We start from the raw sequence: 25,724 nt of genomic DNA, 5'->3' as shown, positions 1-25,724 counted from the left end.
GGATAATCCCTTCTTTAACACAATAGTCATTAAACAAAACATACTCACCACCTCTATCTGATCTAATCCTCTTAATTTTCTTATTCAATTGATTTTCTACTTNTGCTTTATAGGTTAAAAACACATCAAAGGCTTCATCTTTATGTTTGATTAAGTAAACTTTGGTGTACCTAGAATAATCATCTATAAAGGTCACAAAATAATTTTTACCTCCTCTAGACATAGTTTGTTTCATATCAGCTAGATCAGTATGAATTAACCCTAACAATTCGGTTTGACGTTCTATAGAAAAACATGATTTCTTTGTTAATTTAGATTCTACACATATATCACATTTACTACTCTGTTTATCATGCATATTAATCAATCCTAGTCGTTGTAATTTCAAAACATACGAGGAATTCACATGACCTAATCTAGCATGCCATATATCATACGAGTCAACAATATAAGTAGAACAACTAGATTCATTCATAATTTCAAAAATGTTAAGTACAAAGAGACCTTGATCACAATATCCCTTCCCCACAAAAACATTATTTTTTGTCATGATGATTTTGTCAGACTCAAATGACACTTTAACCCCCACCTTTCCCAACAGTGCAACAGAGATTAAATTAACTCTGATTGATGGCACATGTAGCACATCACTCAAGGCCAGAGTCTTTCCAGATGTGAGTTTGAGAAGAACTTTCCCTTTTCCTAGAACAGGAGTGGTCCTGGAATCACCGAGGTAGACATGTTCTTCTCCATCCCCTACACTAGTGTAAGAGGTAAAGGCACTTCTGTTTGCACAGATATGCCTGGTAGCACTAGAGTCTACCACCCATTTGCTCACATTGGTCATCAGATTTACTTGAGAAACGACCGCCACAATAATGTCATCTCCTTCGGCTATATTTGCCTTTGGAGGATTATCGTTTCTCACTCTATGCCAGGTGGGATTAGATACATTGGGATGAGATTAAAGAAAATTATTTTTCTTTTTGTGATCAAGTTTATGTGCGTACCTTTTGGGAGCAGCAGCAACTACATTCATGTCTAAAATGGTGGACACACGTTCTTGCCAGCGCCGGAAATTCTGTCCAGAGAAAACCTCGACTTTTGACACGTCTGGAAGTGATTTTGCGAAGACCGTCTGGGTTTCGAGAACAAAGGTTTGGCTCTCCGAAGGCATGTTGTTGACGTCAGCCATAAGTCCTTAAGATTGTTGTAAAAGGCTAACAGAATCACGAACAAATTTTCCTGAGGCGTGTAGAGTCACTGTCCTTAAGGACTTATCCGCGATGTGCGCAAGTCCCCCAGGATACAACAGGAATTTCTCAGAATATTTCTGAGGATCTCAGAACTAACAAGGAACTCTTAAAAGAGTATAAGAACAACCCAAAATATTTTAGAAGAGAGAAAAGAGCTAGAGAATAAAACTCAGAAAAGAGAAGAATGAGAAGAATGATTTTTGGTGTGTCTTGGAATGGAGGAGGAGCTCCCTATTTATAGAATCAGAAAAGAACAAAAGAAATAAAAGAAATTAAAACCCATTACTTTTTTAACGTTGGAGCATTAAAGAAATTGAATGCTGAAAGAAAAATGAACGTTGGGTGGCAACGTTCCAAAATTGAAACATAGTTAACGTTTTTAAACCAAACGTTCAAAGCATTAACTTTTGCAATAACAGTATATTATAACACAAAGTTGGAGGTGATGGAGGAGTTGTCGCCAATGATAGAGAAAAAAAAAACTCATGTTGCCACTTAAGTGGGTTCAAATCACAGTTCATGTATGAAAACAATATGTGAAATGAAATAAAATCATTCATCAGGCATCCAAGGAACAAGTATTTGCGTCAAATGAAAGAAAACTTACCTTTTGTGGTGGTCGTACAAGTCACTACAACTAATGGAAGCTTACGAAGAGAAAACATGAAGAAACACTGCAAGGGAAATGCTCTCTTACATTTTTTTTTTTTAAACATCAAATGACGTCAAAGCTTATGGGGGCCAACGTCAAAGGCCTAATTGACGTTGGATATGTAATGTGACCGACGTTAATTAACGATGCATATAGGGTAGGCCAACGTTTAAAGAGTGTGGGAAAATGACATTTGCACTAGGGTTTTTAATGTTTAAACACCCTTTGACGTTGGTCCCTTAAATAAACAAACGTCTAATGGGATATGATGTTGGACTCCTCTTGAATCCAACATCTCAAGAGTGTACGAAAATGGCTTTCTAGTTGGACTTTTTAATGTTTTAGATACCGTTTGTTTTTGACCCCTTAAAGAATAGACATCTAAAGAGATACGATAGCAGTCCTCTTGAATCCAACATTTAAAAAGTGTAGAAACATGACTTTCCAATTAGATATTTTAATGTTTTAAATACCATTTGAGGTCGATATCCCAATAAACAAACGTCTATTGATAATATTACATCTACCATCGTGCATATAACATCAAACTTTTCATTTTATTTAAAAAAAAAAAAAATCAAAAGCCATTTTATGTTGACTTTTTTTCTGGATTAACGTTGAATGAAAGAAATTATAATTTTGTATTAATGTAAGCTTAATAACTTAGAATGGGTGCATGTTTATTAAATGGAACCGCAAGTTGGTGTTTCTAGCAATTACAGGGTAGGCAAAATTAAATTGAAACTTTTGAAAGGTCTTAAGTTTTGCTCTGTTATTCATTGGCTGTTACGTATGCAATTTTAGAATATTTTATACTTATTAATTATAAATACAAAACAATTACTTCTTCTTAAACAATTTTTGGTTGTTACTACATATATATATATATATATATATATAATAAATTTTCAGTATTTTCTGTTTGAAAAATTCCATCCTTAAACCTATTTTTCTTTCTTCCTCTTGCACTGTTATTATGAAGTAACTTCCTCCCTCTTGTCCTAAAACAATCTTAAGGGCATAAATATAGCAAATAAATGCCATCAAATAAAATATGAGTTTCCTTTTATTTTACTAAAGCCGCTAGTATTGACGCTTTAGGCATTATGAACAAATAGTATAAAATAAATAAGAAGGCAAAAAAAGTGAAAAGCCTATTTTATTCAACTATACATAAAAAAGTACGTAACCATGATATTTATACACACCATTAAACAGTAGAATCTAGGATCTAGATGGTCGCCGCCACATTTTTTTTAAGTTATCCATATACTTTATTTAAAATGTAGCAGATTATACCAACACCACTAAGAAAAAATAAATTAAATTAGATTTAAAAAAATATTTACGCACACAGTAGCCATAATTGGTTCATAGTTTAACGTAATACCACCAACTTTTTTATTTTTAATTATTGTCATAGTTAAGCGAATCTAGCGCATTTTATAGATAGGACATACTATATTGTTGGCCACGAGTGTAGCCATTTTTTTATTATTTGTTGTGCCTTGTTTAAAAAGACAACGATGGAACTCTCAATTTACGCACAACACTTATCTTGTTTTGTAGTTTTATTGAGATATTGAGTATTGATTTGTAAATAGGTGATGAAGTCGTAGGAGTCATTCCAATGTTTTTGAAAGTTAGAATTATAGATTTCTTATTATTCGAAGAAGAAATCTTTTTGTGACCATTTAGTAAAAGAATCTAATTTAAGATATATGAACAAGCATGAGATATTGGGTGATAATTTTGTGATTATTTATTAAAAAATATTAATAAGAATTACAAAATCTATATGGATCTTATATTTATATTATCATTGAAATAATATTTATTTTAAGTATATAAATAACACAATGATACATAATTATAATAAATTGTTGAGATTAATTATAATATGTGTGTATATTATTTCAATAGTTGTAGATTTCAACTATTTCAGAGTAGAAAAACTTTAAAAAGAAAATTATTGAACCGTGTTATTATGTTATAAGGAGAGAAAACCCATTTATTTTGGATCGAAATTAAATTAACATTTCATATTCAAATTTCCTTCTCAATGGGTAGGTCAAACAATTTATTAGAAAAATATTCTAAAAGATAGGTCGTGAGGTCACTAATATGGTCGTGTGTGTGTGTTTTTTTTTTTTTTTATGAAAGCATACTCATTGTGCCTCCATTATGGTTACTAACATTTGACTAAGTTTCGAATTTAATTTTGGTAAATAAATAAATCAATAAAACATAATTAGAGAAAAAATGTCACCAGAAACCCTTAATAATTTTTCTGATTTATTATTAATTATCGATAAAACTGATAAATAATTGAAACCGATGTCACTTGTACAAAAAAAAAAGTTTGAATTCCCTTCCAACTTAACCGAACTCTACTTTATCCACTTCACATTAACGTGATGTGAAATGACTCAAATTTTATAGTCCCCACAAAAGCACTTGGCGCGATTGGTCGATTTAACTGAACAGGAGCACTGCACAGACACCAATCTAGGATTAAAAATGTTGGAACATATATGTTCCTAGTTGGCGAAGTTGTGATTCATGTTTTTGTGATCACAATCAAGGAGTTCCTCCAACAATTTGTCATCGAGACACTCAAATACCACAACTTGTTTAGCATGTTCAGTTTTAGATGATGAAGTAAAAGGAGGATGTTCATGTGGGAAGTTCAGAATGGCCATAGCACCTCTCATTTCAAAGGCAGCTCGATCATAAGCTCTTGCTGCTTCCTCAGCAGTGTTAAAGGTCCCAAGCCACACCCGAGCTCCATTTCTAGCTGAATCTCTAATCTCTGCTGCATATTTTCCCCATGGCCTCCTTCTTACTCCTCTGTACTTTATTTTCTCTGTTTCCTTTTCACTCACCTTTTCCTTTAACTCCTCCATTCTCTCACTTCACTTCTGCATCAATCTTTAACTTCCCTTCGCCTTTTTATATTCACCAAACAATGTATGTAGTCTTCACTATTTGGAAATTTACCATGGACTGATTACATTCAATGGATCAGAAAATAAAAATGGAAAATTATCAAAGTTTATGACACCCCATGATAGAGATTGGTTTTAGTGTTCAACGTATGTGGATCACATAGTGATCATAGTCACTGCCAAAGTCTGTAACCTATGCAAATTTTTGTTTGGATTATTCATAAAGAAAGTCACCCTTTTGGTTTCCAAGTTCTAATCCAATCTTTATTAGCAATACATAATAGAAATCTTGTTGTAGAAAAATAACCATTTGCACTACCCTGTCCACTTGTTTCCCTAAACTAATGATCCCTCTGGCCCCAACATCAAAGTGGAAATTCTCTCAGTGTATTAATTTAAAGGGTGGGATTGAGACGTAAAAATATTGGATTAATTTCATCACGTGGTTAAAAGTATTGTAATTTAAGAGAAACATTGAACTTCATTACAATATCAAACAGCCATCATCTTACATCATGGTTTTAGGTTGAATTTTTGGAACTCAACCTACGTGCCTTCTGGATTTTCATTATTTGATGTGGATATCAACTCAAACATTTTCTCTCAGCACTTTTTTTCTGCATAAAACTAAAGTAATTATTTTCTTAATCATCGAGTCAATCTTGTGGCTATTGTTAATTGCATGCTGATTCTGCAGTTGTAATAGACATTTTATGCCTGCATAATCGTGCAACTGGGTTCGTGTGAAAGAAGAATAAAAGGGACAGCAGTTATGCATGGATTACTTGGTTTCTTTTTATTCATACTTCATTGATATTAAATTTACATGGTAATATAATCTTAATCTTGAAGTTAACTTCCTAATTGGTAATTAGTACAACGGAAAATCTGAGAACAGAGAAGTAGACCACCATTGCACAAGCAAGGATTTATGTTGGCATAGCATCACTTGCCTATATTAAGCAGCTGAGTTTTTGGGACAAGATTACTGTCACTGATGATGTCATAGGTATTCCAAACTGTCCCATCATAAATGAACCTTTTCGGGAACATAAAGTTGGTCTGCTGTAATTAATAAGAACGAATTTATACAACTTCTCCTTCTACTCATTACTAATCTGGCAAGTGGAAAAATCCTGTTAAAAAATTAAGCAGCCGTTTCATGAACTCTGTAACAAAAGTTAATTATTCTGAAGAGTAATTAAGAGCATAATAGTTCATGTGCATCACTGAGATGAGATTTGATCACAGGAACGCTGTTGATGAAAATGATTTTGAGTTTGCAGATTGTTTCTGAATCTGATAGGATGGATTGTTGGATAGGACGGAGATTGGACCGTTTGAAACGAGTTGCTCTCGTTTGGTGGCATTTTTGGATAAAGTTCAATGGACACGGACAGATTTTACAAGGGTTGTGGCAATCAACAAATGTTAGAAATCAAAAGAAAGAGAAACAAAATCTAACATAGAAAACAGAAAAGGAAAACAAAAGAACCGACATAAGGGTGGTGCCATCATAAGAGGTAAACAACTTCCAAACATCATCCAATAAATTTGTACACTTTATTTATTATTTGAACTCAAATAAACGTTTAATTTAGAATTTTATTTTAGAAAGATGTCATTGTTTAACACTTAGCTTAAGTACCACAACCTAAGAATTATAAAATTGGTTTAGTGGTAGAAAAAAAAGTGGAAGAGGTTCTGATTCAACTTCTCTTCCTAACATTTAGGATATAGAAGGTTGATTTGAAGAGTTTAAAAGAAATTAATAGAAATTGTAGGTCCAACTCTTTCCACTAACAATTATTTTTCGATAAAAAAATATTCTCAATTAACTTATAAAAGAGACTTAAAAATAGTTCAATTCTTAATTAATTCGATAATAATAGTTTTAGGTTAGAAAACGTAAGGCTCTTAAAAAAAATAAAACTTTTGATGCAATATTAGTTATTTCTTAAGAAACATTTCTTATAATTAGTCTATTTTTGAAATCACACAAAGAGTTCTACAATTCTAGCTGATTAAAATAGTGAATAAAGTAAGCTTTCTTTCTTTTATGTTTATGTTTCTAGTGATTCAATACGTGTCTTTTTTTTGTATAACTGAGTTGCTTGTAGACAAATTATGTTCATACATATTTTTTTGAGTAAGTGAATCTAGTTATGTTACGTTTTGGTTGCATGGTCGTATCTTTTCTAAGAAGGAAATGTATGGTAAGTTAGTTAGTGGTATGCATTAATTAGGAACATCATTTCTGAAATCATTTTCATATTCTATTATACTCACAGACAATATACTCACAGACTAAGAACACCCTTTGTGAAATCATTTTTATATTCTATTAGACTCACAGACTCATGTAAAAGATGAAATTTAGGTGATGAAGAGTAAAAGAGATTTATATACGTGATTATGAGGTTGAAGACCTTTTTTCTTTTAAGCATAAAAAATTTACCTTCTTACAAGAGGAGAAACTAGAAACTATTACTGGTATGTAACACTTAATGTTTTAAGAATTTCATTTTTATTTGATGACAAATGCTAGATTTTTTATTTGAATTGTATTTTTATGGTAGTTTATTCTATAGTGAATTAGTAGTTGTGTATATTTTCTCATGATGTTACAAAAAGTACTTTCAAAAGTATATTTTTTCAAAAATTATTTTATCTCTCTTCCGATTGTTCCAACATTATTGAAAATTCAAAATGTTGCTCCAGTCAATGGACGTAGTTAAATATCCATGTCCTCTCAACATTACTATCACAAACCTCAACACAAAACACTAACCTTAGCGTCAAACTATTTACCATTGTTGTCCATTTTCTATCCACTCCAACTTATACGGGCATACGGTCCAATAATATCTATTTTACTTATATAAGGTTAAATTTTGACAGCTAATTAAGTTTAATGATGGTGAAAAATAAGTCAGTGACGTTGAAGGGTTACGCTTCGTGGTTTATTATAAATTGATACATCTTATTTATTTATTAAGCATGAAAGATTAAACACAATTTTTATATCACCTAATAATCTTGGGTGAGATATTCATCCCACGCAAATCCAAAAGCTATCTTTTCATTGGGGGGAGAAATAAACCTCACTATTTCAGTCAAACCATGACATCTGCCTCTTCGCATAACTTAGAACTAATCCAAACGCATTAATTTTATGCCCATTTCACTTTCATCACGCTTTCTCTAAATTAAATATCATACATCACACCTTTCTTTCCAAAACAAGATCCTTGCATCAAAAAATTTCAATTGTCTTCAATTCAAAGCTTTCTAATGGCACTCAACCCCAACCCCTCTTACAAGCTGCTTCCACCCATCAAAATTCATGCTAGCACAATCCTTCACAAATCAAAACCTCCTTCAAATTCTGCTTCTGCTTTACCCATACTTGCCATCATAGTTCCCACTATCTTTGTCACTGTTTTTATACTCATCACCTACTTAACTCTTGTCACCAAATGCTTCTCAAACTTGTACCTATTTCACCCCTTGAGATGGTTTTTCTCCCTCCTTACCCCTCAACATGAAGATCAAGACCCCTTCATACCACTCTCTCCCAGGATGTGGAGCCAAGGACTTGATGAAACTGCAATCGGAGAAATCCCAACACTTCAATTCACAAAAGGAGATGTTGAAAAGAATCATCAAAGTGTGTATGGCTGCGTGATTTGTTTGACTGAGTTTCAAGATCATGATATGCTGAAAGTTCTTCCCATTTGCAAACATGCCTTTCACTTTCACTGCATTGACATTTGGCTTCAAACCAGTTCCAATTGCCCTCTTTGTAGATCAAGCATTGTATCAGGCAACGCACACTGTCCAACGGATCATATCATAGCTCCAAGCTCTTCTCCTCAGGATTCTTACGTGGACAGTGATGAAGATTTTGTTGTCATTGAACTTGAGAGAGAACATGAAGAAGCACTGCCACAGATGACGCAACAAGAAAGAAGTGACCCAAGGGAAAGAGTTGTAGAGAGTAGAAGTCACTCTATTATAAGGAAGTGTCACCACGTTTCCATCATGGGAGATGAGTGCATTGATGTTAGGAAGAAAGATGAGCAGTTTTCTATTCTGCCTATTCGAAGATCTTTCTCAATGGATTCAGCAAACGATAGGCAAGTTTACTTCGATTTTCAAACCATCATGCAACAGAATAATAGGCATCTAAAATCAGGCTAGTGCCAGTGATTCGTTATTTTAACTTATGGACAACGATACTTAGTAACATTTGAATATTATTTAGGTGTCATTTTATTATTGGTCTCCGATAGTGTTTATGATTATTATTATTAATTATGGAATAAATTTGAACCAATTACATAATAACATATAAATGATGTTAAAATGTTATAAAAAAATGTTGTTTAAATATCATTATTTTAATATTGACAAAAATAATGTAGAAAGAAAGAGGTATGTCAATGTCATTGGTAATCTAAATTCTACATTAAGAAAAAATGATTTAATAAAGCCAATTTTTAAAATACTAAAATTAACTAACAAAAAACAGGATAAAAAACTGCAAACAAGACAAAACTACAATAAAGCAACACAATTAAAGTACCATATTTAACTTGATTACAGATATTTGTGAATCTCAATATCCAAATTATAAAATGAACTAATTTAACAAAATACAAATAAGAAAATAACTATATATTAAAATGTAATATTTGGCATTGAATTAATGAGAAATAAATTCTGAACAACCTACAAGTCCTATGATTGTATTCACCCCCAAAATCTTACATCAACACTTTCGTATTAGTGTATAAATATAAATTTTATTTCAACTTACTGCATTAAATATCCTCAATGAGTACGAATAAACATACTCATTCTTTTGGGTTTATTTTTTTTTCGAATAAATGCTCGTATCAAAATCCATACGTATTTAATATATAATTATCTTCCTTATTGTGCTTTTTAGGCATCCAAAATTAGTTTAAACGCTTGTTTTTATCTTATTGACCAAATAATTACTACTGATTTGGTTTATAATCGGAAGATATTTAATAAATAATTGAATTTTGTAGAATATTGCGAAACTAATATCTAACTAGGCTAATTTCATATTTTTTTTTTAATTCTCTTGATTACTCATAAAAAAAAGGATTAAATATGTTTTTCGTCCTTCAACTATTGGCTGTTTTTGTGTTTAGTCCATCTTTCAAAGTATAGTACAATTTAGTCCTTCAACTTTTTAGAAAACTCTGGTATTAGTTCTTTTTACCAAATTTTTTTAACTTTATTTGTTGTTTCAAACGCGTTTCTCAGTTAGCATTGAAACAAAAATGTGTCAAAATGTATAAACAATCCAAATGCTATAATGTAACGTGCTTGAAACAGCAAATAAAATTTAAAAAATTTGGTAAAAAAGACTAAAATCATAGTTTTCTAAAGTTGAAGGACTAAATTGTACTATACTTTGAAAGAGGGACTAAACAGAAAAACCGTCAATAGTTGAGGGACTAAAAACATATTTAACCCAAAAAAAAAAAGGACGTTACAAAAATTAAAGTTTATAATGGCTTGATAGGTTTCTTACGTCAGTAGTCAGTATGTGTGGATAAAAATTGCAAACACTAAATTTTAAATTGAGTGAGACGTGGACGAAAAGTTTTCACACTTATGGCAAATGTGGTCTCTTCGAAAATAAATATTTTGTATATATAAAGATTATAACTTTAATCTTTAATGTAATATTGATTTCATTTACAATATTTTTCTTTATAATTTTTTAGTTTTATATTGTGATTGACTCATTCAAAAGCTTTTTGCTTTGGGCCCATCAAATTACTAGCTCCACCCCGGCTTTGTGGACCACTTAAATTAAGATCAATCTACAATGTTACAAATATCATTCGTATCCGCTGGCATGACGCAAATATTTGTAATGGTTAACCATAAAACACAAATAATCAATGATGGCAACTGTATGTTTTATATATTAGCAAATTTTTGTAACATGTTTTAAAAATAAATATACGTGCAAACAAAAACAAAAAATAAAGGCTTCATAATGCAATAGTATAAGACTGAAATTTATAACAAATGCAATAAATTGAATTTAAACGTGGAAAGGACTGTATGCTTAAAATATACATGTTTAAGTAAAAACTATGTAAACTGTTTTGTATGCTGAGTATGTTTTAATAAGAAATATACCTTCTCTCGATAAAGCGGAAATCTATCTTCGATGAACTTAGGCAATTTATGCAATTTATGCAATTTTTGGTTGTCGACTTTTTTTCATATTTTATTTTAACAGTATAAAACTATTAAAATAAAACATTACATATATTATAACTTATAAGGAATGAGACTTCTAAAAAAGGAGATCATACTCTTGAAGAACAAAACATATTTATGTTTTTGCTTCTCTCTCAATCTTACGCTAAATCAACTGGAAAGATGTCTCATTCCTAAGGTGATAATTGCAAAAGAAGACAGACAAAAACAAAAGTGAAGGTAAGCTAGTAATACAAAAACACTTCATATAATACATTAACATTATACACATGAAACATAAATCACATATTACAATTCAAACATCCTAAACATGTCAAGACCTAGATTGGACTATCCGGATTTAGTATGAATGTCGAGTTATGGTGGGTCGTGCACTTGTGGTGCCCTCTACTGCTCTGTAGAGTCATTGCCAATAAGTTTCATCCTACCATATTCACAAGGTTAGTCTGTACCGCATCTTTGACCATATTGGAAACACCTAGGCTAAGACCTCCTGCTACTCTCACCACATGTATCACTCCTCTCTGATTGAGAATGAATGGTCATTAAAGTTTCAGGATGACCTCCAAAACTAAGCTTTCTGCATTCATATTAAACAATACTTGAAACCACCAACAAGAAGCTCCAACTCATTTCCATAACTTTCCATTCAATATATATATATATATATATATATATATATATATATATATATATATATATATATATATATATATATACATACCATTTCATGTATCACCATAGAACTCATAAAATCATTACTCATACATTAAAGGATCCAAAATAGTGCATCAGAAAACATAGCGCAATCCAAAACTGGAAAAAAAAAAAAACCAAAATTGGCACAGGGACATCCAATACCTGAAAAGGGCACCCAAGCACCAAACTCACTGGAAGGGGGCACCTGTGAGGCGCTCGGGAGTGCCCAGGCGAAAACTTCTTAGAAAAAGGCATCCAGGAGGCACTCAAGCCCAAAGCTTGAGCAAAAAGCGCACTTAGTGGGGGTGCCAAGGGTGCTCAGCGTTGCACCAGAACATAAAATACCTCTAGCCTAACCTTTCCTACCCTCTATATAAGTTTAACTGACTCCTAAGACCTTCTAGGCACAGAAAATGTGTTTCTAACTCCCTCAAACCCAACTTGACTACTTTAAACTTACCTAAACTCAATTCTACCATTTCTAATACCAATTTCAGAAATCTAAGAGACTAAACAAGTTTTAAATGACTCAAACACAGACTCAAACTCTCTAATTCAATTCCAACCCCTTACATAAAAAATTCACTATTCAAACCTCAAGTTTGCACTTAAAATCACTCAAAACATGAACAAAAGACTACCATTTATTCCTATATCAAATTCTAGTTATCTCACCACTCTAACAAGTCTCAAATAACATTATACCAACCTTGAAAAACTAGATTTCTCAATCCAAACACTATCTCACAAACTTGCATATCAAAACCTCCATTTTAACTACAAAACCCATAGATTTTCAACTCATTACTCTATAAACTTTGCAACCAATTCCAAACATCAATACAAGTTCATAACATACAATTCATAACAGCAATAGCATCAAAGTTTGTATCACACTAGAAATTAATCATCCAATAGTCAAATACACTAAATCAAATGAATTTACACTAACATAATTATTGAAATCATAACTAAATCAAATTAACATACATACAACTAACAAACATACACAACCAACTCAATTCAAAGTTAAACAACTAGTTTCTCTTATCTTACACTGAAACAACATAACTCTATAAACATTGAATCATTGCTTAGAACTCAAGGAACTCTAAAACCACCTACGAAACACTGAATTAGAAATGAAATGAGTCCTTAAGATCTCATATTACTAAAGAACTAAAGGAAGAAACAATAAAACGCATGCAATGAAAAATCACTTCACATGATTTCAAATTAAAAAAGAAAAAACGAAGTCAAAATTTATTTACTCTGAAATAAAATTTGATCAATAGAGATTAAAGATTACTCAATTTAATTTCCTAGAATCTTCCTGTCGAGTAACATAATATAAAGGGAAAACTAAAAAAAATAATTTTAAAAAAATTATTTATGTTTTAAATAATAAAACCAATTTAAAAGATTTCATTTATATTAAAAATTATTGTAACTTTAAAATAATCAATTTTATTATTTTAAAATACTTATCTAATTCTCTATTTTTTAAGTTTTCACGCTTCACATCACATTTAATTAAAATAAGGAGACATAGGAAAAAGACACATTTATAAGCAATATTCTAAAAAAATTATCAGTAGATATAAAAATAATTACAAATATGGATAAAGTGCAATGCTTAATTTTTTTAAAAATTACCAAAGTGATAAATTTGAAAACATTACAGATGGATAAATTGCAAAACATATTTTTAAGTTAAAATATTTTAATCAAAATCATGCATTTTAAACAAAAGTGTGAAAAGATAACACATTTTTAATTTGATATAATTTCAGTTTAAAATATTTCGAACTAAAGTTCTCAACTTACATAACTTGTATAAAAATACTTTAAATTTGTAAATTTGATATAACTTTTTTACAGTAAAATCACCTTAGGTGTTTTTTTGCCGCAGGAGGATCTAGTTATTAAACTAAAGTGAATTAATGTAAAAATTGTCTTCCCATTCAAGTCCCTCACATTTGGAGAGAGGGAGGCTAAATTTTGAAGAAGAACAATGGAGGTTGAGAAATTTTCCCTCCCTCCTCTCCGTGTCAATCTAACCAAACAATAAGAAAAAGAAAACCAAAGTATTTTTGAAAAACGAGAATTGGGTCAAAGAATTATTAGGACATGGACATAATTAATGATTTTTTGATTTTTTGAACCCTACACCTAAGAAGGAAGGATCCCAGAACCCTTTTAGGTAATCTAGAGACCTTCCAAAACATCAACTGAGGCTCTTTTAACAGTCCAACCTCATTGCAATGAATCTATTTACAGCAAAGAATAGACTTGGAAATCCATGCATGCAAATGCTCGACAACGGCAAGAACCTCCTAAACAAATAACGAGGAACAGAGCTGTCACTCAAAAGCTTGCAGGTGGGGTTTCTGGAGGTTTGCTATAAATATCATCAAAATGAAGATTTAATTCCCCAGCCCCCAAGTCATCTGTGTATGTTCTAGATAATCTGTGACTATCTCTAGAGTACAAGCGGTGTTCACGATCTTCTTCCTCTGACCCTCTATCAGAAAACTTATCATAATAATTATATCTTTCCTGATTGAAATCTGGAGGCTCAAAAAAGCTTGTCTGATTCTGTCCACCCTGCTGCGCGTGTCTAGCCCACCAATGACTCCTGGTAGTATGGGTCAGTCCATTATAACTTTGATCCTGAATAAAGCTTTCCCTGAAAATGGGTACGGATGTGGAAGTCACAAGATGAGATTGAGCCCAACCTCGACGATTCTCATTTGAGCATTCCTCATATTCACTTTCATTGTGTGTCATATTGGAGGGAATCCAATGCTCTCCAGAATGATGCTCTATTACTCCAAACGCTTCCGAAGGATCGTCTCCTTGATTTACGTCAGAAGATCGAGATGTATAGTACCAATCAAGGAGATAGGGATGATTGTGTTGATTGGCTTCAATCAACCACAGAGAACCCAAGTGATTGCCAGTTAAAAAAGTACTGTATGGCATTTCCCTGGACATAAACCTGTTTCTGTCTCCAATATTGCTTCCCGTGTTGGAAATACCCCTCCACATTCTAGGAGGGGAAGCTGCATGTATGATTCCTTGTACTGGTAACTTTTCCTCTCTGAATTTTCTAAGATTTATCAAAAACTGTTTACCCTGTGCGCTAGGTTCCCATGATGGATAACTACTCTGAAAGCTGTAATAGCAAGAGAAGTTCAACACAACAAAAATAATAATACTGCCACAGTTCACATCAGTAATCCAAAACAATAAAATTGTTTGCCCTAAGGTAAACGATTTCGAAAGTAGTGAAGGTTTTCTACGCTAAGTTGTCTGAAAGGCATTATTTACTATGGACTGAAATCAAACTAGAAACATAATCTTAGCCCTGTTCCAAAAAGAGCATAAATTTTCCTTTCTTTCTCCTTTTTCTGCTAGTTAAAATTATCATCTTTTTATATATTTCACGACCTGGACGAATCATTGACAACATAAGAAGGCGAATTACAACATGGAGAATTGATGATTAGGAATAATGAAGCTATTTCAAGGTTATGTCGATAAAAAGCTTCATAATTAAGATTGGAACGCTGAGAAAGTTAGGTGTTGACTAGTAGGACAATCTCTGATTTTTTTTTTTAAAGCAGGATTAAGACACTCCATGCATCACTTTTACGGGAAAAAGGAAAAACACAGGGTTCCTGTCGTTACATGGAAACGACTTTTAAAGGAAAAATTCGATACATGGATAGAAATTGTCTTCCAATAGTTAAGGAACTTGGATAACACTTAACAGTTTTCCAATGAATTCATTCCTTTCCCCCTCCCCCTCCCCGAGCAAGAAAAAACATTCAATATTACTCCTTCGAACTTCCACCAAAGCTTGAAAGCAGGATAAAAGACAACAAGTAAAAGAGTAGTAGAACCCGAGTGATTTTTTGAAACAAAATCAATAAATAGACAATGTAACCGAACTCTATTAGACCAGTGTCCTGTGATTATGACAGCTCAGCCAGAAGAACGTACCTCAGCAATGATTTCTCCATCTTCCCTTGAGAACTCCTCCGGCTACGAGGTGCATTGCAAGGGGAACCATAACGACTGTTTCCATGTTCTTGAAAATCAAAGGTGCTAAAACTGAAAACAGCAGGGACATAATATAATTAATATGCTCTGACAGTCACACACGGAAACCACAACACTGATAAATGAATAAATAAATAAAATCATATAAATCCAAAAGAATGGCCAGATATATGGGACATACATACACTTAAAGTATAAATATGAAAACATGCTAACCTGCAAACATGGCCAACACCTTCAACATTTACAGTGAAATCAGCAATGAATTGCAAGATATCATCAACCCGCTGCAAAAACAAAACAGCAAATACTTAATTCATTATACTATTATATAAAGAAGGATACTCCAAGCAAAAATTACCTTTGGGACAATAAACAGAAGCAAGTATGGTGTGAGGAAAATTGAGGCCATCTCCTCAAGTAACATCATTCCAGTATACTGCACCACCAAAAAAAAAATATACAAGAGCATGCAAAGTAATATTCAAACCTATGTTATCATGCAAATAAAGAACAGATAAGTGTTGATCTATTATCGCAATGAGAAAGCTTTAAACCAAGACCTTGTACCTGGAATAAAGTTGCAAACTCAGCACGGACGGATTCAGTACTTTCTTTGCCACGCCATCTCTTTGGCAGATAATGAGTATGTTGAACCACCATAGACATAGCTCCTTCAGCATCTAAAACCAGAAGCTCATTCGTGATTGCAGCCCGGCTAATGGCAGTTATGGTTCCAAAAACAGCAGCATACCAAAGCAAGTTCCGACCAAGTATCTGCAATATTTTCCATTAAAAAGATCTTTAATGACTGTCATGAAATGATGCATAAATTATGAAAAATGAACAGAATTTATTACATGGCCCTCTAGTAGAGACTCCTCAAGAAAAGCAATGATGATCAGAACTGCAGCAAAGCCACCCGATACAAAAGAGATGAATTTTGCAATGATAGATATGATTGGTGCAGGAAATTGCTTGAGATAATCAGATGCGTGCAATACACTGCTATTAATCCGGTGCTTGAAGAGATGGTCCACCTACACCAAATGTTTATCAATGAGGTCTCGCATAAAAGTAAAAAGATTCAAGTGCTTATGTTATAAAATGATAACTAGGTAGGCATCACTTTCAGCCTATCAAGAGATTATCTTCAAACCACTTCAAAACAATAAATTCATTTATTACAAAGAGAACAAGAAAACACATCCAACATCAAAATTCAAAAACAGGCAACTTTCAAAACTTAGATTACTTCTACATAATAGGTTATCTTTAAACACACGTTAAAAAGTCAATATAATTCAGTTAAAGAAACAGAAAAAACTTTTTTGCTAGTCCACAATTAATAGAGAATTAGACCTGATTCAAAAAATATACGAAGACAGGAAAGCTAATGACTATTGACTAGAATAATATCTATCATCGTTCCATGAATGTTAAAAAGAGGATTACAGTGAAAAGTATTTACAATTTGAGAAATAGGAATAATAAATCATTGGTGTGGCTACTCAACCATTAATCATATGATTAACCAGTTAAATAAAATTGATTACTCCTTAACTAGAACTACCTTTATCAAGAATTCTTTTTCTTGTAATTTCCCCTTATTAAGTTAATTGCTTTCTTCCATGATGAAATCATTCAGTTACTGAATGGAAATACATGCCCCAGCGTCTTTCAAAGGTTTCCATGAAATAGCTTAAGCATTTAGGAGAATTGTTCTCCTTCATATAGCAGAAGTGTTTGAGGTCCTTTCCAACACCATGAAAATAGCAAAAGTGCAGAAAATGAAATGGAGATCAAGAATAAAAATACCTCATTGAATTCCCTAAAGATCCACCTAGACAGATTTGACCATCTTCGAGATGATGCAGTGCTAGGGTGATTATAAAATTGCTCAGCATGTCTCAGAAAGAGATACACCAGCATGAATATGACAAGAAATGGAGAGAGTAAAAGCATTGCAAGCCCAACAACCATGAGCCTTCTTTGTAACGTCTTTGGATTTGACACAAAATCCCTTCTGACACAAAAGTTTCTACAGCAAGTTTGAGTTCAAAGGAGAACATAAATATTAGAATGCGTATAGTATAATCACATTGTCACATGAACTGCCTAATACAAAGAAAATTTGATGATTACACAGTAGAAAGAAAGTATACACATTATGAACAGATTAGAGGATCAAATAGTAGAACTTTTATTAAGGCATGTGTATATTAGTTGACATACCGATCAAACATGCTCTGCAGGATGCACCAATTCAAAGTCCACTCAAGGGTCTTGGTTAGTATTAATCGATTCTGTGTTCCACCAGAACCAGATGTCACTATAGGACCAGCACCTGGAAACCACTGCGAAATAGGGAAAGCTAGCACACCCTTGTTGAGCATTCCAATTAAGTAGTTTTCCTTCCGCATCAACCGCATGACAATGTCATGGGCAGAAAGATCTTTTACCACACAAAGTTGCTGAGACCTTTGTAGCAGAACAACTTTTTCAAGAATTGTAGCCCATGGCATGGTTTGAATTTCATTGTCAGTGACATGGAGACTGCAAGAAACTCATGGTAAGATACGGAAAAAACTAACAACCATTTGCTTCAATGCATTTTAACTGTTTATCATTCACACTTACCTATTGTAGTAAAAACGCCGGATTTCAAGAGTATCCTTTAGTTGTGCAAAGAATCTCAAGAAGCAAAAAATCCAATAGATAGAAAATAATCCCAAGTATCCAACAATAATAGCTTTGGTAATTGTTAGTGGAGTTAAGGGGTGTTCACGAAGAGCTTCTTTAGCAAGATCACAGGGCTTAATCCCAGATTCAACAGCATCCATCCCACACTTTGCATTACGGAGTCCATTCCAGTCAACATATAATAAAAAAAATCCTGAAAAACATATGGTGAACCCTAGACTTAGAAGCTCAACAATCCATTTTATAATGATGCACCATAGCCCTTTCTCACAGTAATAGCTGTAAAGCCTTTCAAAGAAGAGATCCAAATCAGAAATTGGTTCTACATTTAGGCTGTCACCATTAAGAAGCCCTGAAGGGCTCTCGCTGCCTGGACTAGGAATCTTTCCATAATCAGACAATTCAATCTCTAGCTGATCTTCCTGAAGTAAACCTGCTGTCAGAGATGATGCACCTGGTTGTTTCCATTTGAATATACTAAATGCACTGGCACCTCTTGGCCTGCTGAACATTGTTTACTGACACTAATAGTGAGCATAAACAGCCAGTCCATGCCCAAATTACCAAAATGGTTATGACATCGACAATGTCCTACATGTGCAACAGAATAAATATAAGAATATTTCAAAGGTTAGCATAAAAGAGATCTTAGGATAAGCCATTCACTTTCCATCCTATAGCCCACCTGCCTCAACAACAGAAAAATAGAAGAAGAAAAAGCATGAAGCACCAGTTAAATATGGTCAACTCAAAAAGGTCAACCAACCACCTCAACAGAAAAATAAAAGAGAAGAAGTATGAAACTCCAGTCAAATACAGTCAACACAACAAGGCCTTACATCATATGTCAGACAGAGATGGCAACACAGAAAAAATTGTCAATGGTATCCAGTCAAAGACTCCTACCAATGAACAAAAACAGCATAGCTGTTCATTCATGATCAATCTGAGCATCAATATTTCCAAAATGATTTGAAGAGGGAGAAGCGCCCAAATCATTATCCTATGAAATCAGCATCACAGAACTTTCCAAAATCATGTAAAAAGTGCTTATGAGAGAAAGCAAGAGGTGATCCTCACACCTCAGCGTTTGATAAGAATCAAATTTAACTGCACAAATGTTGGTGTCGGTTCAGAACAATCCAAAAGGCCAGCAATCACAACTTAGGCAAGATTAATGAGTCAATTGAACGGCATGCCATACTCTCAACAATGTTTTCTTCTAAAGTTTTCTTTCCTAGATTTCATATCAGCTACAACTACAACTACTAGAACCTTGTATTTATCTACCTAAAAGCACTAGCCAAACACTAATGGAAGATTATTTGTTGGCTGCAACTTGCAACAGTACAAACAGCAATTATTTGCAGCAAAAAACATTTCCTTTCACTAAAAGTACCTCTAGCTGTATGAGAATTCCCAATTGCAGTTAATAAACTGATATACAAACTGATTTCCATTTACAATAACCATCTGCAAACTATTTTCACTTTAGGCTGCAAAATGAAATTCATAAAATCACCATTGTACTTAGTATCCCAACCGCCACCTATTTCATTTTAGTCTACTCACCCCATCCCCCAAAAAAAATTAGTTTTACCTCCCCTTTTACCTACTACATCCAAACATGAAATTAACTTCGATTGTATACTCTTCATTAACCACCAAACTGTATATATACAGCAAAACAAAACTCACACCAATGACAGCACTCACTCGTGACCATGCCCATGCCAACCCCACCACAGTGACCATGAGCAACAAGCTCGATATCCATATAACATTCAAAAAAAACGAGGAGGGGGGGTTCCCTTTGTTACATTCTGAAAGACGCTAAAAAAGGAACGACCTTTCCTGTTTGTAAATAAAGCAAAAATCAAAAACAGGTAGCAACAGACCCTACAAAACTTCAACTGACCAATTAGCATTAAAATACAACAGCATTGCAAGACACTCTGTGCGGAAAACAAGACCGATCACCATAGTATGATTGTTTAATCGACACTTGTAACCAAACATGTCAAAAACCAACCTTTGCAGCATAAAAAATCCAGGAAACGGAAACTATATAAATTAATACAATTTGGAGCCGCAGAAACTCGTCGTTGGTTGGTCCTAACAAACACCGAAACCATCCATACCATATACACCGATTAAATGATAGAATAAAGCATGACTATTGAACAAAGCGGTAAACCACAGAACAAAAAATAAAAATTGAAAAGAAACCGGCAAAGGGACGTACCTTGAAGTGAGCAGAAAAGGTGGAACGAGTTGATAACGAAACGCTAAGGTAGGAATCGAGTGAAGCAATGGAATTTGGCGAAAATAAAGTGAGAGGTGAAGAATTTGAAGGAGACAGAACTTGGGAGAAGGAAAGAGGGTTTTTCCTTTTTTTTTTCTTTCGTCGTTGTAGTTGCGTGGAAGAAGATGAAATTACAGTGATGATAAAGAAAATAATTATATATATTAATATTAATAATTTTCTTTTATCAAGTTTATATTCGTGTCCTTCTGTTTTCTTTTCTCTCTCCAGAAAAGATTTTCTAATAGTAACGCCGTGTTTGGCTCTTCTCTTTGAATCAGTTTTGATTCCTTCTCCCGTAAGTTAGATATTCAACAAATCTTCAACGTTGATGGAATTCAAAATCACCACTGATTTCAAAATTAATTTAAAACTGTTTAAATAAAATTAACTTTTTATAAAATAAAACTTTTCAATCTAAAAATGTATTTGTTATTTATCATAGACTTATTTCTTTCAACTTTGTTCTATTAAAAAACTAATGGAAAATCTTCTTAACAAAAAATTTATTTCGGAAAAGTTTCCAATCTTCCATTAGTGACTTGACATTGTTATCAAAATAGAAGATGCACTTAAATAAATAATTTGTTATATAACTTAAAAATAGTATTTATATATTTGATTTTTAATATGATAAAAATTATAATTTTAATAAAATAATTTAACTCTGTTTATTTTTTTTTTGTTAAAATAATTAAACACAATTTTATTTTTAGCACTTATTATCTTTGTTTATTAAAAAAATAAAATTAATATATTATTTATCTCAAATTATTAGTAGTTTTTATAGTTAATTTTATATTAATATTACTTTTTCTTTAGTATTCACATAACAATAACTAAAGATTATACATATATATAACTAATTAATGGGATAAGTAAAGTTAGTGTAGAGTGTGGTTTTTATTTTATTATGAATGGTAAAATGATTGTTTACCCTAAATGAATTCATTAGTTTCCAATTATTTTGGATTAGGTGTGGCCCCTACCATGCCACGAAGCTGCATCCTGTTTGCTGCATCGTTACATTTATCTTTTCAGAACATATTTTAATAAGTTCTTGGTGTGGTTTTTCCAACTGAATTTCTGGGTTTGTTTGTAGTAGGTCAGAAGAGCATCTCATTTCTCTCCCTTTATTTCTTTTCCGTTATTTGATTTTTTTTTATAAAAAATAATAACAATAATATATTATATTCAATTAAAATGACTAAGATAATAAACTTATAAATTTATATATTATTTATTTTTATAAGACTTTTAATTTATATAAATATGTAAATTTTGACATGTTATTTTATATGTGTTGTGTATCCGTGAGACTGGAAGGAAATTTCATGAGTCTTCACAAGCATTGGAATGTAGTTAAGTGATAGGATTTTGTAGCAATAATAAGACACTAAGTTTACTTTCTTAAACTTATATATCCTTCGGGTACACTACATTTCTTTGTCTTCATTCATGGTTTATTTATTTATTTAACAAAATATGAATATTAAGTCAAAATAGAGGTATAAGTCATATCACTTCTAACACTAATAAAAGCTTTTTTCCATCATTCATTTACTTAAATTCTAAACTAATTATTAATTTGTTTAACTAATTTATAGTTTAATTTTATCAAAGTCTATTATAAGTATTTAAAATAATTTATTTTAATAGCTACTTTATAAAATTCAAGTCGCTTTAGTTTGTTTTTTTCTTTAATTTATAACTTTTTTTTACATTGTAATACATTTATTTATTATTTTAAATATTTTACCCCATTCTAATTTTATGAAACTATTTTTAGTACTTGTGTTTTTTTGAAGTTCAAATTAAAAAGTTTCATTTAAATTTCATTTATTACGGAGTTTTGAGTAGTTGTGTGTAATTAGATGATTTATAATTTTGTTCAAAAAATTTGTAATTTTGTTTAAAAAAAAATTATGATAAGAATTTGAAATTTTGTTCATAAAAAATATATAAGAAGGTTGTAGCTTTTAACAGAAAAAAAAAATGTTTTTACTAGAAAAATTGTATGAAGATTTATAGTTTTTTGTCAAAAAAAAATTGCATACTGAATAATAATACATGTTAAATTTATGTTGTAATTTTTTTTTTTTTTGTGGACATGCTTAAGTTAAAAGATATTATTTTTCTATTGCATGACTCCTGTGCTTAGGTTTTAATAAGGGAGAAAAATGAACAAGTTGGTATGTTAATCATAATTAAGATTGTATGTTGCACCTTTGAGAAAAGGTTAGTCTTGATAACCTTTTTGTATATAACGACTTCGTTAATGTGTATGTGGTTGGGTCTGTCTTGATTGAATTGGTGTTAGTGATAAATTTCACTTTAAGTATCAGGATTGGTGTAAGTGACAATAACGTGAAATTTGTCGACAACAAATCTCATGTGCAACAAAACTGATTCAAACAGTTGATAGTGTTCCAAATATATACATTTAAAAGCATGTGAGAATTTTAGTGAAAAAGATGATAGGTTGGTTCTTAAGGCTGTGTTCTTTTGTAGTGATTTAAGGGAGATGATTTGGGGGAAATGATTTGAATGAATTTGAGTGGATTTGAGGGTAATCTTTTTGTTGTTTTTTTGAGTGGATTTGTGGGTAATTGAGAGTGGATTTGGAAGTAAAGTATGTGAGAATTATTGTAGGATTTGATTGATGTGATAGATAAAAAAAATTGTTTAATAGATAAAAATTAAAGATTACCAAAATGTCCCTACTTATTAAAGTAATATAAAATGATAATTGTTAATGTTATATTTAATTGTAAAAATATTTATAAAGAATAAAAAATTAATGTTAATTATTATTATTATTATTTATTATTATTATTATTATTATTATTTCATCCTATAAATTATTTCAATCAAATACCCTCTATTTAAGAGGGTGAAATTGTAAATGCTCATAAAATCCTCGAAAATCTGCGCATAAATGAGAGATTGAAAAATTGAAGAATCCTGCAAATCCGCGCTTTCAAATACGCATAAATCTTTAGAAGCGAACGCACAGATAATATGAAATCCGTCTTCGCATTTCATCATATACAGTAAATTACTCTCAAAAAAACAGAGATTAAAGGAGGGAGAGCAATAGACTAGTGCTATAAAAATAATAGAGTTGTTGTCGAGACGAGTTAGGATATCCGTTTTGACAGTTCCAACTATATCTACTCATCAATAAAATTTAGGAATGAAAATAATTCAAAATTTAGGATAAGGACAAAATTTAATTTCACATTAATTTTAAAAGACTAAAAACATATTTAACATTTTCAAAAAGTTATAAACATTTTATTTTTTAATATACATAAAAAATTACATGCTTTATTCTTTTCAAAATAATTATCAAAAATTTGCTTAAGTAAACTTAATTTAAGTTTTAAATATCTAAAATAATAGTTAAAGTAGGAATAATAAATAATAAATATGTAGATATTATCTGATTTGTTCTGTTTTGAAAAAGAAATAGCGTAAATCAGTATAGAGCATCATGTTATTCCTAGTAAATAGCGCAAATAATATTGAAATAGTAATTACTATATTTACATACTTGGATCTGCCAAGATATTTATTTGTTAGTAGAATAAGATTTATTAAGCCAGAAAGACCAAATAGATTCTCTCTTTCATTGCCATCCGCACAATATTTTTACATTTCTTCGTTTTTCCCTAAATGACCGAAGATTTTGCAGACAAATTGTTTTTGCTTTTAAGCGTGGTAGAAAATATATTGTTTGGAATCCTCCTAAGAAGAAAAAACAAAATATAATAATTTTTTTTTTCAGTAGGTAAGAAATTTGTTGGTCATTTCATTGTATTTCTGTAAAACAAATACGCATTTACATAATGCAATTGTTAAAGTCGCCCTTTTGTCACTATACATAGTTAATAACATTTTCATTTGCGTACAATCCACGCAATATTAAAACTTTAGGACTTTCCACACTTGAGCTCTTATATATCGTAATTTAAAACATTAAAGGTAGCAAAAAAGACTAACCCTAGAGATTAATTAAAAATAACTGAAAAAATACATCTACAAACTGATTATATAAAATTGATTTTAATTTAAGATTGAAGGAAGTTGCGTTAGAGATTGTATATCTGTGCATTGGCTAAGAACAACTCTTGTCCTGTAATCTTTTATCGATAATGCTTAGTGTTGTCTTATATACGGTGGATTTGTTACTGATAAGAATGATGTTATCGGAATTTACGAACAACTTTGAGAAGAATAAAAGTTCCTTGAAGTTTTCAGCATGTGTATAAATAAGAAGATAGCAGCACAGTAGTGGTAAGTGAAAAAGGATGAAGCTTGATGAATTCAGAACACCACAACATCCATCTTTGGGAAGAAATAACTGGGGTGGTGCATCTCCTTTGCTTGCAAGAGAGCTGCCAAAAGAATCTCTTGAACAAAAGTATTCAAGACTCAACACTGTTCGAACTCGAGATGAGATATTTCCAGCTGATTATGTGATTGAGAAGTCGATCGATGAGAATGAGCTAAGTTGGAAGAGAAGGAACAAACGCATAAAAGTTCTGTTTCGGATGATATTTGTCAGGAAAGACAAGAACAGCATTAGGTTGGGTTCACGTTTGAAGAAGAGAATAAGGATTCCTAGAGTTGATCCTAAAACTAGGTGGCCTCAAGGTTGGTGTTGATAGTTTCCATCAAACTCACTTGTCTTTTCAACTTTATGTTCTCCATTTTGTTTTTAATTTGAGAAAGGATAATTTGGGCACGTCATGGTGAAAGATAATTCCATTCCTTTGAAATTTATAAATTGATAACGATAATTAGATAACATT

The 25,724-nt window shown here is 31.8% G+C and overlaps 3 protein-coding genes across 4 annotated transcripts; 1 reads left to right on the top strand and 2 right to left on the bottom strand.

The window, feature by feature from the left end:
- Positions 1 to 3,910: 3,910 nt before the first annotated feature.
- Positions 3,911 to 5,206, bottom strand: LOC106756875 (ethylene-responsive transcription factor ERF095-like). The gene has a single exon (XM_022778958.1). It carries the CDS (start codon positions 4,812 to 4,814, stop codon positions 4,449 to 4,451), a length of 366 nt encoding a protein of 121 aa, XP_022634679.1. The 5' UTR covers positions 4,815 to 5,206; the 3' UTR covers positions 3,911 to 4,448.
- A 2,763-nt stretch (positions 5,207 to 7,969) lies between these two features.
- LOC106756874 (RING-H2 finger protein ATL16-like) lies at positions 7,970 to 9,059 on the top strand. Its single transcript, XM_014639475.2, has one exon. The coding sequence runs from the start codon at positions 8,151 to 8,153 to the stop codon at positions 9,057 to 9,059; it is 909 nt and encodes a 302-aa protein (XP_014494961.1). The 5' UTR covers positions 7,970 to 8,150.
- Positions 9,060 to 13,904: 4,845 nt separating this feature from the next.
- LOC106757759 (autophagy-related protein 9) lies at positions 13,905 to 21,046 on the bottom strand. Of its 2 annotated transcripts, none has more exons than XM_014640543.2 (10): positions 20,848 to 21,046; positions 18,540 to 19,193; positions 18,135 to 18,455; positions 17,718 to 17,940; positions 16,760 to 16,939; positions 16,470 to 16,676; positions 16,261 to 16,338; positions 16,116 to 16,186; positions 15,840 to 15,950; positions 13,905 to 15,009 (listed from the first exon to the last, which is right to left on the bottom strand). In XM_014640543.2, the coding sequence occupies exons 2-10, from the start codon at positions 19,112 to 19,114 to the stop codon at positions 14,199 to 14,201; spliced, it is 2,577 nt and encodes an 858-aa protein (XP_014496029.1). In that variant the 5' UTR covers positions 19,115 to 19,193; positions 20,848 to 21,046; the 3' UTR covers positions 13,905 to 14,198. The 2 variants fall into 2 exon arrangements, with proteins under 2 accessions (XP_014496029.1, XP_022634829.1); XM_022779108.1 differs by lacking the exon at positions 20,848 to 21,046 and having other exon boundaries at positions 18,540 to 18,795; positions 18,929 to 19,052.
- Positions 21,047 to 25,724: the final 4,678 nt, after the last annotated feature.

Source organism: Vigna radiata, chromosome 3, assembly GCF_000741045.1.
Source record: "Vigna radiata var. radiata cultivar VC1973A chromosome 3, Vradiata_ver6, whole genome shotgun sequence".
In the NCBI taxonomy this organism is placed as follows: Eukaryota; Viridiplantae; Streptophyta; class Magnoliopsida; order Fabales; family Fabaceae; genus Vigna; species Vigna radiata.
The sequence above is the reverse complement of the archived record's forward strand: the minus strand, read 5'-3'. Positions and strand labels throughout refer to the sequence as shown.

Coding starts and splice junctions, on each gene's coding strand:
- LOC106756874 (XM_014639475.2), top strand. CDS start 8,151: ATGGCACTCAACCCCAACCCCTCTTACAAGCTGCTTCCACCCATCAAA.
- LOC106757759 (XM_014640543.2), bottom strand. CDS start 19,114: ATGTTCAGCAGGCCAAGAGGTGCCAGTGCATTTAGTATATTCAAATGG. Junction 16,677..16,759: donor AGTCTCTACTAGAGGGCCAT/GTAATAAATTCT, acceptor AAAATATTGCAG/ATACTTGGTCGGAACTTGCT. Junction 16,187..16,260: donor TTCTGTTTATTGTCCCAAAG/GTAATTTTTGCT, acceptor TTGTTTTTGCAG/CGGGTTGATGATATCTTGCA.
- LOC106756875 (XM_022778958.1), bottom strand. CDS start 4,814: ATGGAGGAGTTAAAGGAAAAGGTGAGTGAAAAGGAAACAGAGAAAATA.